Genomic DNA, 12,662 nt, shown 5'->3' on the forward strand with positions numbered 1-12,662 from the left:
CCATCTTGTTCAAAGACCAACTGTATATATTATATACACATCACACACACATATAAAGATACATATGTTTTTTAAAATGTACTGTCTGCCTCTCACAGTTATATCTCCTTTCATATGTGTGGACACGCACACACATAATTACACATTGTTGTGGTTTAGTTGCTAAGTTGTGTCCAACTCTTTGCAACTCCATGGACTGTAGTCAGATAGGCTGCTCTGTTCCTGGGATTCCCAGGCAAGAATATGGGAGTGGGTTGCCATTTCCCTCCTCCAGGGGACCTTCCCGAGCCAGAGACTGAACCTGCCTCTCCTGCATTGGCAGGTGGATTCTTTTACTGCTGAGCCACCAGGGAAGTCTGTAAATACACCCAGATGCCAAGAAAGAAGGGACCTTTTACTATTATCTTCCTTGCTGTTTCCATACAGGTTAGAAAAATTACAGAAACATCACAGGAACATGGTAAATATTGCCTGGGTGCTATGGACTGAACTGTGTTCCTCCAAAATTCGTATGTTGTAATCCTAACCCCCAGTCCCTCAGAATGTAATAGGATCTTTAAATAAATAATTTAATTGAGGCCATTAGGGTGGCCCTTAAGCCAATCTGACCTTGTTCTTATCAGAAGAGATTAGGATATATAAGGAGAGCCACTAGGGAGGTACCCACAGAGAAAAGGCCATGTGAAGTCAGTGAAAAGATGACCATCGGCAACCCAAGGAGAGAGACCCCTGGAGAAACCAACCCTGTTGACACTGTTGACAAAAATTATTTATTAATGATCTGAAATAGGAATAGAAACAAATTTTATTTAAGCCAAGCTGAAGCCTAGAACCCAAAAGGCAGCCTCTAAGACAACTCTGAGGAGCTGCTCCAGAGAAGCAGGGTTTTCAGCTCAGTTTTATATCTTGGCAGAACGAAGAACATTAAGCAAGTCAGAAATACATTCCCTCTAGGTCTGAAAAAATAGATCAGCAGGAGCTCAGTGAGTCAGTATGGCACTGGCCCCTGGGAAGGGAGTCGTGTCATCAAAGGAGCACTGGCCCCAGTGTCCCAGGAAGGGAGGCACTTTGTTTTTTAACACCGACATCTTTTACTTCTGGTCAGTGTGCCCTTTTCTTTACTAAAGAAAGCAGATGTACAGTGTATGCTTGATAGGCCACAAATAGGCTGTTTCAGTTGGTACAAAACTCAAGTTAACTCATATATAAGCCAGAATGGCTTCTCCATGACTCAATATATGAAAAGTTTCTTCTATCAACACTTTCCTTGATCATGCACTTCTCAGCTCCCAAAACTGAGAAGATGCATTTCTGCCGTTATTTTATTATGGCAGCCCTAGCAAATTAACACACTGAGTCAATAAACAGGATTCAGAAAAAAGAAAACTCTGCCTAGCCATGTGGACTGCTGTGCAGAAGAGCTCTACAGAAAGCGTCTGAGTTTAGGCACCGTAAGGCCACTAGCAGTGAACCAAGTCATTCTAACAGAGAGGGGACAGAGGCTCTTACCTTTCTATCTGAGCAGAATGGTGTCCCAAAACATGAGCCGGCCCCCTCTGCCCCCCACCTTCACCCCACAGGCTGGGAAAGGAAACAGATGTGAGGTTTCTCATCCTCTAAAGCCAGGCTTCCTGTGAAGACCCCACGACAAGGGGGCAAAACAAAATAGTATATTTTGTGATATTTCTGCAAAGAAAAGCCTCTGTGATGGAGGCTCCACAACCTGGGTGAGTACAACCTGCCTTTGACGTGGCCCAGAGGGGCCCAAGGCCATGGCAAGGTGGGGCTAGGGGGGTGGGGGCCAGGTGCCAGGTTAATTCAAGCTGCTTTCTCTGTCAGGGAGGCCAGATCAGGAGGGATCCGGATGTAGTCTGTTCCCTGGCCTGACCCCTGAGCTGCCATCTGCAGTGATTCCCACACTTCACAGTACTTCCCTGTCCTCCGGCAGCCTTGAGGTCAGCTCTGCCCTTTTTAGGTCTACGTTCTCAGACAAGACAGAACCATTCTGACGCCTGGTCTCAGCCTCTGTAACAGGAAATAATGTTGTTCTGCACACCTCACGATGAAAACATGAAAAGGGAAGCTTGAAATTCAACACAAAGGAAAATCAGCATACCACCACTGCTTGTGTGTGTGAAAGCTCTTTAAAAGCTGTTGGGTGCTATACAAATACAGCAGTATTGCAACCTAGAGAGGAGCCCGTCAGGGATTAAAGGGTGTGCAGCTCTGAGGAGTGGGTGTCCTGTCGTGGAGAAGCTGGCTTCCAGCTGTGCCAGGCACCAGACCAGAAGACACCCTGTGGGTCCCTCTCCACCCAAGAGCCTGCCCCCCCAGTTCTCCCAGTTCACTATTTCCATTTACTCTGTCCTTCCAGCTTACTTCCTGTCTTGCCACCAGACTTCTGAGCTTTTCTGACTTTGTTCACCACCTTCAGAACATTCACTCATTTTTACCTTTCAGAGAGTACCTATATAGACTCTGCCCACTCCTGCCCATCAGGAGCCCTGAGCTCAGAGGAGGTGAGCAGGAGAAGCCTCTTCATGGGAAGGCTTGTCAACCTGGCTCACAAGGTTACGTTCCAGCACAGACACTAGTTACATCTCTATACCCCCCTGGCCAAGTGGTGCCTCAGTAAATTACAAGATTGTATCTTGACAGGCATCGAAAAAAAGGAAAAGAAAATTCCAGAATCTCCCCCCCCCCCCCCCCCTTCAACGTTGTTTTTAATCACTCGGTTTCATGGACAGAGGAGCCTGGTGGGTTCCAGTCTACGAGGCTGCAGAGTCGGATCGACTGAGCGCATGCGCACACCTTCTCAACCGTTATCGTGCGCCAGTTTCTTTACCTGCTGCTGATTCTCTGATAAGGACCGAGATTTACCATTGTGCAAACCTTTTTTCTAAAATCTGATCCGGAACATACAATTCTGGCTCAGGCTGTCAGCTCCTAGCAGGTGGGGGCAATTTTCAAACCATTAGTTGCAGGCTCCCAGGGTGACCAGGAGGCTGCTAAAAAAGAACCCAAGGCTACGTGAGTGATGAGAAAGACAAGCGTCTTGACAGCGAGGAAGAGGAGGAATGGGACACCGGTCTCGTTACCCCAGAGCATCAGGTAAACGCCTACTTAATCCTTGGCCTCTCCTCCCTCCAAATGCCTCCCCCAACCCAGTCCCTCAAGCTCTGGTAGGAAGGAGAGCCAGCTTGAAGGCCCAGACTCACAAGAAACTCTGACTCTTCCGTTCCATCACCTCTTGGTGTTGGGGTCCTGGTTCCCTAAGGCTTGGGCTTTGACCTTCTGACCCCTTAGTTTAGACTTGACCAGGGTCTTTTTGTGTACAGGTATGACATAGGCAAGACTTCTTTCCTCTCATGGGACTTCAGGATACCAAGCGGCCAAGTTTGCTACTAATATCAGCCCTTCCTTAAAGTAAGTTGAGTAAATCTCCATGAAGTCAGAGGATCCCCAGGGTCCCGGGTCATTCTGCCTTCCCTTCCTCCTCATTCCATCATCCGCTTGGTTTAAGAAGGCTCAGCTGTGGGAAGCAGGGTCTTGGCTTCCCCTGTGTTCCTCACCCCAGAATATCCTCCTGAGAGCCAGCTAGTCTTCCTCTGTGTTCTCAGAAAGTAAGTTTCCTTATCACCCGGAAGTCATGAATCCACGGAGTGGCCAAACACAGCAGAACTGATGCAAGAGTCCAGGACAGGGGAAGCTGCAGGTGTGTTTGTCCTGGGAGGGGTGGTCCCCCTCCACCCCCTCCCTCTCCTTGGGAGGTATAAAGGCTCACCACCAGCCACGCAAGCACACTTCTCCACCATGCATCCCCTGCTGATCCTTGCCTTTGTGGGAGCTACTGGTGAGTCCCACGCATCACTTCGGGTTCCACTAGCCCCTCTCCTGGCAAAGATACATGCTTCACCATTCCTCCGGCCTCTCCTGTTCTGTGTGTTTTCTCCCCTCCCTGGCCAGCACCCCTCCTTCCCACTCTGGGGCTCTCTTTAACCTTCACTCTCTCACCCTCTGCCTGGTTCCACTCCCATCCCTCTCATCCATCCATTTCAGGGCTTTGCTGGGAGAGGCGAGAAAGGCAAACCAGGTGGAGACGGTCTGTGAAATGAGCCAGGCCTTAAGGCTTGGCCGTGACAACCGTAGGTAACTCCACTCAAGCTGTTCCTAGCCTCGGATGCTCCTGGGGAGACAGAAGGTGACTCAGGGCGGCGTCCTGTTTATTGGCCTGGGAGTGTGACCCATGCACTGACTTTTTAAGCTTCCTGAGTTGTTTTAAGATTCCCGGATGTATAGCCACAGCTGCGAATCACTGTTCTATTAGCCAATAACAGTAACCACCTTTATCCTGCGCAAAGGGTGCCTGGGCTCCCTGCTCAGGTGTGAGCTATGGGAGGAGGCTGGTACAGCAAACCCAAGGCTTTGCAGCCACATCTCCCTAGTGAGGCCAACCCATCGTGACAAACTGGGGCTGAAACTGCAGCAGGGAGAAGACTGGTGATGAATAAAAGGGAGAGAAGCAGCCAGTGGGTGAGAGGACCGCATTCAGACCCTACAATGCTGAGTGCACCATGAGGGGGGTTCACTGTCCTTGCCCTGGTGCCCCCAGTGGAAGTGTGAGCCGGAGCCCCTGCAGGGTCCCTAGCTCTGTGTCCTGCAGACACACAGCGACTCGGGAGAACTAACCCCTGTGAGACCAGCCAGGGATGCTCCCTGGTGGCCTTCCTCCCCTCCCTGTGCTCGGTCAGGATCCTAATTAGCAGGGTCCAGTCACAGGGCTCGGGGCTCCACCCTCCTGCTGAATCAGCCTCTCCTTCCGTTTCCACTCAAGTGGCTTTCCCCTCGGACGATGATGACAAGATCGTCGGGGGCTACACCTGCGCGGAGAATTCCGTCCCTTACCAGGTGTCCCTGAATGCTGGCTACCACTTCTGCGGGGGCTCCCTCATCAGTGACCAGTGGGTGGTGTCCGCGGCTCACTGCTACCAGTAGTAAGTGCTGGGCCCCTGATGACTGAGCGCACTGCCCAGGGCCCTCTGGAAGGGATGGGGTCCATCCAGAGCTCAGAATTATGATGGGGAAGAGAAGAAGAAGTGGGCAATGGCAGCTGACTCAGCAGGAGCTGTGGGTGAAGAGGGGCACCTGCCAGGCTCACCTGTCCATGGGATTCTCCAAGCAAGAATACTGGAGTGGGTTGCCATGCCTTCCTCCAGGAGATATTCCAGATCCAGGGATCAAACCCGGGGTGTTATGCATTGGCTGGCACAGGTTCTTTACCACTGGTGCCATCTGGAGAGTCCCATAAAAAGTAGGTACAGACTATTTTGAAGGTGGGAATAGCCAGTGGGAAAAGCAGGGAAAGACCTCACTCAAATAATCTTTGTCAGTTGGCTACATGTTAAAACCTTGTAAGATATTTTGTTGTTGTTTAAAAAAATTATTATGATTCCTAGTTCCCATTTAACTCAGAATTCTTAGGACGAGTTTGAATATTGGTGAATTTTCAACACTCTCTGCCTCTGGCAATTCTACACTTCTGGGCAGAACTGAGAATCACTGCCAAAAGCAAGAGTTCTCCAACCTGAATGCACGTAATAATCACCTGGAGGGCCTGTTACAACACATGTTGCTGGATCCCTCCTCAAGGGTTTTGGATGCAGAAACCCTGATGCAAGGGTCTGGGCAGAAGAGAGAATCTGAGTTGCTAGCTCGTTCCCAGGTGACTTACGGTGCAGGTCCTGTGGCTGTTCTTTGAGAAGTGCTGTATTAGATCACAGATAGTGCTAGTGGTAAAGAACCCACCTGCCAGTGCAGGAGATGTCAGAGACGCAGGTTTGATCCCTGGGTGGGAAAGATCTCCTGGAGGAAGGCATGGCAACCCACTTTAGTATTCTTGCCTGGAGTATCCCATGGACAGAGGAGACTGGAGGGCTACAGTCCATGAGGTCACAAAGAGTCGGACACGAGTGAAAGACTTAGGTTGGACAGACAGACAGACAAATCAGATCACACAGGATGGTGGCCCTTACCAGATCAAGAAAGGAGGGAGCAAAAGTGACTGCACATAGTTTGCAAGGTTGTAGAGGTTGAAGGATGTCTGGGGAAGTTGAAATGGTGCGTCTGCACCCAGGGCACTGGGCACTGAATGCATGAGGGGTGTGGGAGAGGCGGCTGGAAAAGCAGATGGTCTCTAGCCGGACCCCTTCACCACATCCCTTCTCCACGGCCAGGCCCCCTGAAGCACGGAGGTTGTTGTCTCACACCTGCACTGACCTACCACCCCTCTACGGCTCTTGACATTCCTACACCCCCACCTGCAAGCAGGGAGAACCCCTAGGGGACATGGGGCTGTGGACAAAAAGGCCTTCACTGTGCTTGCCCTCAACAGCCGCATCCAGGTGAGGCTGGGAGAATACAACATTGACGTCGTGGAGGGTGGTGAGCAGTTCATCGATGCGTCCAAGATCATCCGCCACCCCAAGTACAGCAGCTGGACTCTGGACAATGACATCCTGCTGATCAAACTCTCCACGCCTGCGGTCATCAATGCCCGGGTGTCCACCTTGGCTCTGCCCAGTGCTTGTGCTTCCGCAGGCACCGAGTGCCTCATCTCCGGCTGGGGCAACACCCTGAGCAGTGGCGGTGAGTGGGACCCTCATGTCTTCACCCTCTGACCTACCCACACTGCCCAGAACCGAGCATCATCTGAGCTCGGTTCCAGTCTCTGCTTTCAACCTACAAATTCCCAGCAAGTACCTACTACACATGCAGGACTCTGTGCTGGGTACCAGAGAGGGGCAAGCGTCCCAGACTTGAGCCCGAGAATGAAAAGACAGGACAGATGTGGCCTCTGCTCTTGGCGCCTTTAGAGAGGGGTCTGCAGCGAGCCTGCTGGGAATTGAAACTTGGTGTTCGTTGGGGACCTCTCCTGGCCGCCCCCAGGGTTCAGCCCTGGGTTACCATCCCCCGTCGCATCCTAACCCACATTTTCCTTTCCTTGGTCTCTTGCTGTTGCTCAAAGTCAACTACCCGGACCTGCTGCAATGCCTGGAGGCCCCGCTGCTGAGTCACGCCGACTGTGAAGCCTCATACCCTGGACAGATCACTAACAACATGATCTGTGCTGGCTTCCTGGAGGGAGGCAAGGATTCCTGCCAGGTGAGACGCCTGCCCAGACGTGGCAGCCTCCCTGGGGGCAGGATGTGAACGCCCAGGGCTGTGGGCTGATGGTCCGTCCCCTGGAGAAATGAGGGAGGTTCGGCTGTGGCCTTTCTTGACAGTGAGAAGGGTGTGGGGCCCAGAGCCAGTGGGAACAGGGTCTTGTGAAGTTCAGACTGTGTGTGGCTTCCGTTCCCTTTTCTTCTCTGTTTATAAAGCTTATCTCATCACTTCCTCCCCAGGGTGACTCTGGCGGCCCTGTGGCTTGCAACGGAGAGCTCCAGGGCATTGTGTCCTGGGGCTATGGCTGTGCCCAGAAGGGCAAGCCTGGGGTCTACACCAAGGTCTGCAACTACGTGGACTGGATTCAGGAGACCATCGCTGCCAACAGCTAAAGACCACCCCCTGTGCCATCATTATGCTAATAAAGTGACTGCTCTATCTGCCCAGGTGTGCACCTTCTTCATCAACCCCCAGCCCTACTCTGGGAAACACCCTCCCACCTGAGGCCAGACAGGGCACTACCCCTTACAGATGTGCCTGCTTCTCAAATGGGTTCCAGGGCACACTGGTGTAACAGCAGAAGTGAAAGTCACCCAGTCGTGTCTGACTCTCTGTGATCCTGTGGACTGTAACCCACCAGGTTCCTCTGTCCATGGGATTTTCCAGGCGAGATTACTGGAGTGGGTAGCATTTCCTTCTCCAGGGGATCTTCCCAACTCAGAGACTGGGTCTCTCCCATTGCAGGCAGAGTCTTTACCATCTGAGCCCCCAGGGAAGCCCACATGTAAAGAGAAGGAACAGAGAATATCATCGGGGGAGGGGTCCCTGGAGAAACTTCATTCCAGAAAGGCTGCATTTGCCTTGGTGTGTCTCTGGGTCATGTGGGCAGGGCTGATGTGTGCACATGCATGCACACATGTGCACACGTGTGGGGCATGGTCTGTAAGATCCCACACCTCCTCTCACCGGTCCCCACGCCTAGGGAAGCACCTGCCAATCACCTTGGCCTTTCCTGAGTCCCCTCCATGTCCCCAGCGTGTGTTCCCCCCTGGAAGCAGCAGGCCCCACTGGCCCCTGTTTTCCCAGGACCAGCTCATGTGTCTGAGGGAGATGAGAGCTCCCTGGGTCTCTCTCCCTCCCACTCCTGAGAAACCTGCCTTCTGTTCTTCCCACGTGATGATAAGAACACCCTCCTGAGTCCTTGATAGGCACTTTCACATTTAGTTCCCTCTGCCTCTGCAGTGTTTATTATTCCGGAGATACAGACAAGGAAACAGGTTCAGACAAGGTTGTCAGCTCACCCACATCCCTCCTCCAGCAAATGACAGATCTGGAGTCGAGCTCTATTTGCCCAGCCCCCAAGCCCAACCCCTGCTTCCTCTGTCCTACCTCATGGGCCCTCCAGCTGCAGTCCGTCAGCTCTGCTACTCAACATCTCTCCAGCTCATCCCCTGCCTGCAGCACTTCCTAAGGGACACTTACCTCCTTGCAGTCTTCTAAGCCTGTGCTCAGAGCGGTCGTGTGTGTCGTTAGCTTTCTGGTTAATACCTTTCCTGATGCCCCACAGCTTTCGAAGTAGAAGCCAAGCTCCTCATCACAGAGACGCACAGTTCTTCCCACTCTGGCCCTACCTGCGTTTCCACCCTGGGTTTCCTCACCCCTCCCTTCACCTGCAGTGCCCCAGGGCTCAGAATTGCTGGCGGTTCTTCCAACATGCCCTGTACCTCTGACCTCCAGCTCTGGACACTACTGCTCCATTTGACACGATACCCTGCCCACCCACCTGTTCACCCTCTTCAGAGAAGCCCTTGCCTCTTCCTACTCCCCGTTCTCTTTCCCACACACCTGCACTGGCGCCATGACCTGCGGTCTGAGTAAGGGGTCCTCATTCTCTTCCACGCTTACTTCTGTCACAGTTCGGCCCATGTTGCTTAGCGTGTATGGATGTGCCTACCGTGGCCTTCAACCATGAGCTTCTAATAGAAGACGTCTTGTCTTACTCATCCTGGTATGTCTACTGATTAAACAATAGCTGAGACATAATAGGCAGCCAGGGGTTGAATAAACGAAGTATGAGCTAGAAGAGGAAGCAAATATACTGAAGAAAAGGCCTTCCAGAAGAACAGTTCTCAAAGTGTGGTCCCTGGACCAGCAGGACCAGAATCACCTGGGAATTTAGGAGGAATGCAAATTCTTAGGCTCCACCCCAGACCTACCGAGTCAGGAATTCTTAGACGGAGCCCAGCAGCTTGCCTTTAACAAGACTTCCAAGGCATCCTGGTGGATGTCAGAGCTTGGGAACCAGTGTGGCAGAGAGAGCCCTAGCCCAGTGTTGTCTGTGAAAACAGCAGTCACCAACGCCTTGACTAACTGTATGCAGGCATATGACAAACGTTTTTGCGTGTGTGCATGCTAACTCACTTCAGTCGTGTCCAGCTCTTTTCGACCCCATGGACTGTAGCCTGCCAGGCTCCTCTGTCCATGGGATTCTCCAGGCAAGAATACTGGAGACGGTTGCCATGCCCTCCTCCAGGGGATCTTCCCAACCCAGGGACCAAACCCATGTCTCTTACGTTTCCTGCATTGGCAGGCAAGTTCTTTACCACTAGCGCCACCTGGGAAGCCCAATAAACCTTTTGCTGTTCATTTGCTCAGTCGTGTCCAACACTTTACGACCCCATGGACTATAGGCCACCAGGCTGCTCTGTCCATGGGTTTCTCCAGGCAAGAATACTGGAATGGATTGTCATGCCCTCCTTCAGGGGATCTTCCCAACCCACGGATCCAACCCAAGTCTCTTATATCTCTTGAATTAGCAGGTGGGTTCTCTACCACTAACACCACCTGGGAAGCCCAATAAACCTTTAGGTGTATTATTTATGTCTCACAAGAGCTCCATAAGGTAGGTCTTATTTTATCATCATCATTCCCATTTTACAGTTGAAGAGTGTTAGTGTTAGTTGCTCAGTCGTGTCTGACTGTTTGCGACCCCATGGACTGTAGCCCACTAGGCTCCTCTGTCCATGGAATTCTCTAGGCAGGATACTGGAGTGGGTAACCATTCCCTTCTCAAGGGGATCTTCCTTACCCAGGGAACCCGAGTCTCCTTCATTGCAGGCAGTTAAGGAGACTGGAGTTTTTAAAAAAATCCAGTAACTTGCCCAAGGTTTGAAGCAGAGGGCATGGTAGGGAGCTCTCAGTCTGGCTACTGGAGGTGAGATTCCCTGAGGAGTAGGGCCCCAGGGCTCAGGAGCAGCACCTAGGAGAGTCCCAGATCTGAAATGAGGAGGCCGGAGTTCTGGTTCCAGCCCTTTCTCCTTGTCTCCCGCCACTTTGGGGGACCCTTTAGCCTCTCCAGACTTCAGTAACATCTGGGAAATTAGGAGACAAAGTTTGGGTTAAAATGGGTCAATTCACGTGCAAAAGTTTAAAAAAATTACACATAGATATTATTTGCGGGTCTCCTCCCTATATCCCAACACCCACCTTGAGAAAGGCACACAGGTAACCAGGAAGCTTTCCCTTGGGTCCTGAGCACTATGACATTCTTCTTGCCCCCTCAAGTGGCCACACTGAGTGCAGCTGGTTAAGTTGAACCAAAAAATGAGGAAAGGCTGCCCCCTGCTGTCGAAGATGAAGAAAGGCTTCATGTGTCACCTGCCTGACCTGTCTAAACTCCTTTCACCAAACAAAAAGCTTCGTGGGCACTTGAGCTACTAACAGTGTGACAAAGTTGAGACAATCCCCATGAAAACAAAAGGTGGTTGTGGAGCCAAGGCACGGTGGTATTCTTTTTAAGTTTAAGTTGGCATGAGAGTCCCCAGGTCAAAAGGAAACTCTAACTTAGGGAGTAAATTACTGAAGTGTAAATACCCAGGGCAATTTTGTGCCTAATTGTTTATTTAAATACAAATTAATAAACTCTGAACATCCTGGGGATTACTCAGAAATATGTGTTTCTCACCAGGCTCCTAGGTGACTTGAGATTCATTCAGCAAATTCAATACCATGAAACAGCTTCTTATATAAACTGTTCTTCTTTGAAAAAAATGACTTTGTAAATGAAACAAGTATTTTTTTTTTACATTGGTAGATTTCAAAATATCACTTAAAGTAGTATTTTGTTGTTTTCTTTTAAAATTTTATTGTTTTCAGTCCAGTTCAGTCGCTCAGTCTTGTCCGACTCTTTGCGACCCCATGAATAGCAGCACACCAGGCCTCCCTGTCCATCACCAACTCCCGGAGTTCACTCAGACTCACATCCGTCGAGTCAGTGATACTTTAACATAAAATAGATAATAGCTCTATTACCCATTTAAAATAAAATTACTATCTATGGCTCAAAAATCAACACTACAAAGTTGACCCTGAGAAATGTCAATTTTACTTACACTCTGCTTCTGTCTCCTCCATTTATTCTTAACAGGTAATCACTTTTACCCATCTCTTTTGTAAAATTCCAGTATTTCTTCATGTAGCATCAAACACACAGAAGTATAATTCTTATTTTTCCCCTTTGTTAGACAAAGGTGGCATATTGAAACCTTATTCTACCGCTTGTTTTTAATCCAGTTAACAGTATATATTAGAAAGCTTTCCATAGCAGTATAAAGCACTTTCATTCATTATTAGTATTGAATAATATTCTGTTTTGTGAATGTGTCACAATTTATTTACCCAATCCTTTACTGATGGGTACTTGAGTTTTTCCCAATCCTTTGCTATTCCAAATAATGTAAATATTTTACACACTTGTTTTCATTTGTATGCAAAAGTAATTACAGGATACACTCCCAAAGGTGGAATTCCTGGGTGAAAAAGTAAGAACATTTGTATTATTTATGGTGATGGTGGTATTAGTCACTAAGTCGTGTCATAATATTTATAGATAGTTTCAAATTGCTCCCATTAAGAGTTGTATTATTTAGCATGTCAGAGCATGCTAAGTTGCTTCAGTCATGTCCAACTCCTTGTGACCCTATAGACTATAGGCCTGCCAGGCTCCTCTGCCCTTGGGATCCTCCAGGCAAGAATACTGGAGTGGGCTGGCATGCCCTTCTCTAGGGGATCTTCCCGACCCAGGGATCCAACCCGTGTCTTTTTTGCTTCCTGCATGGGCAGGAGGGTTCTTTTACCATTAGCGCCACCCGCGAAGCCCAGTGATAGAATGGCCTTCCACCATTCACGTCATCAAATTGGTGAAAACTGACATTTCAATGCCATTTTAGTTTGCATTTATCATGACAAGATTTTTTTTTCCCCTATGGTTAAGCACCATTTGGATCTTTTCTTTGGAACCTTCTCATTTTTATCTCACCGCTGGATTATTTTTTATTGATTTCTAGAAGTTCATCATCCTGAGATCAGCCCTCATGATGAGAATTGCAATTCTTTCCCCATATTGTCATTATCTTTGATTCTATGTATGTTCCCCCTGCAAGTGTGTTGTCATTATGTGGTCAAGTTTGTCTTTTTTGCTTCTAGACATTGAGTCATAG

At 49.7% G+C, this 12,662-nt stretch overlaps 1 protein-coding gene and 1 gene segment (V, D, J or C); both read left to right on the plus strand.

Annotated features, from left to right (window-relative positions):
- Positions 1-12,662, plus strand: part of LOC128046233 (T cell receptor beta constant 1-like) — a 210,529-nt gene that overhangs the window by 189,673 nt on the left and 8,194 nt on the right.
- On the plus strand, positions 3,685-7,556 carry LOC128046234 (anionic trypsin). Its single transcript, XM_052638361.1, has 5 exons — positions 3,685-3,853; positions 4,835-4,994; positions 6,392-6,645; positions 7,025-7,161; positions 7,404-7,556. The coding sequence occupies exons 1-5, from the start codon at positions 3,685-3,687 to the stop codon at positions 7,554-7,556; spliced, it is 873 nt and encodes a 290-aa protein (XP_052494321.1).

The sequence above is a fragment of the Budorcas taxicolor genome, chromosome 4, assembly GCF_023091745.1.
Source record: "Budorcas taxicolor isolate Tak-1 chromosome 4, Takin1.1, whole genome shotgun sequence".
Classification (NCBI taxonomy): domain Eukaryota; kingdom Metazoa; phylum Chordata; class Mammalia; order Artiodactyla; family Bovidae; genus Budorcas; species Budorcas taxicolor.

Excerpts from the sequence above, each read along its gene's own strand:
- LOC128046234 (XM_052638361.1), top strand. The coding sequence starts at position 3,685 with ATGCAAGAGTCCAGGACAGGGGAAGCTGCAGGTGTGTTTGTCCTGGGA. Across the intron at positions 3,854-4,834 it reads TGCCTTTGTGGGAGCTACTG|TGGCTTTCCCCTCGGACGAT; the intron begins GTGAGTCCCACG and ends TTTCCACTCAAG. Across the intron at positions 4,995-6,391 it reads GCGGCTCACTGCTACCAGTA|CCGCATCCAGGTGAGGCTGG; the intron begins GTAAGTGCTGGG and ends TGCCCTCAACAG.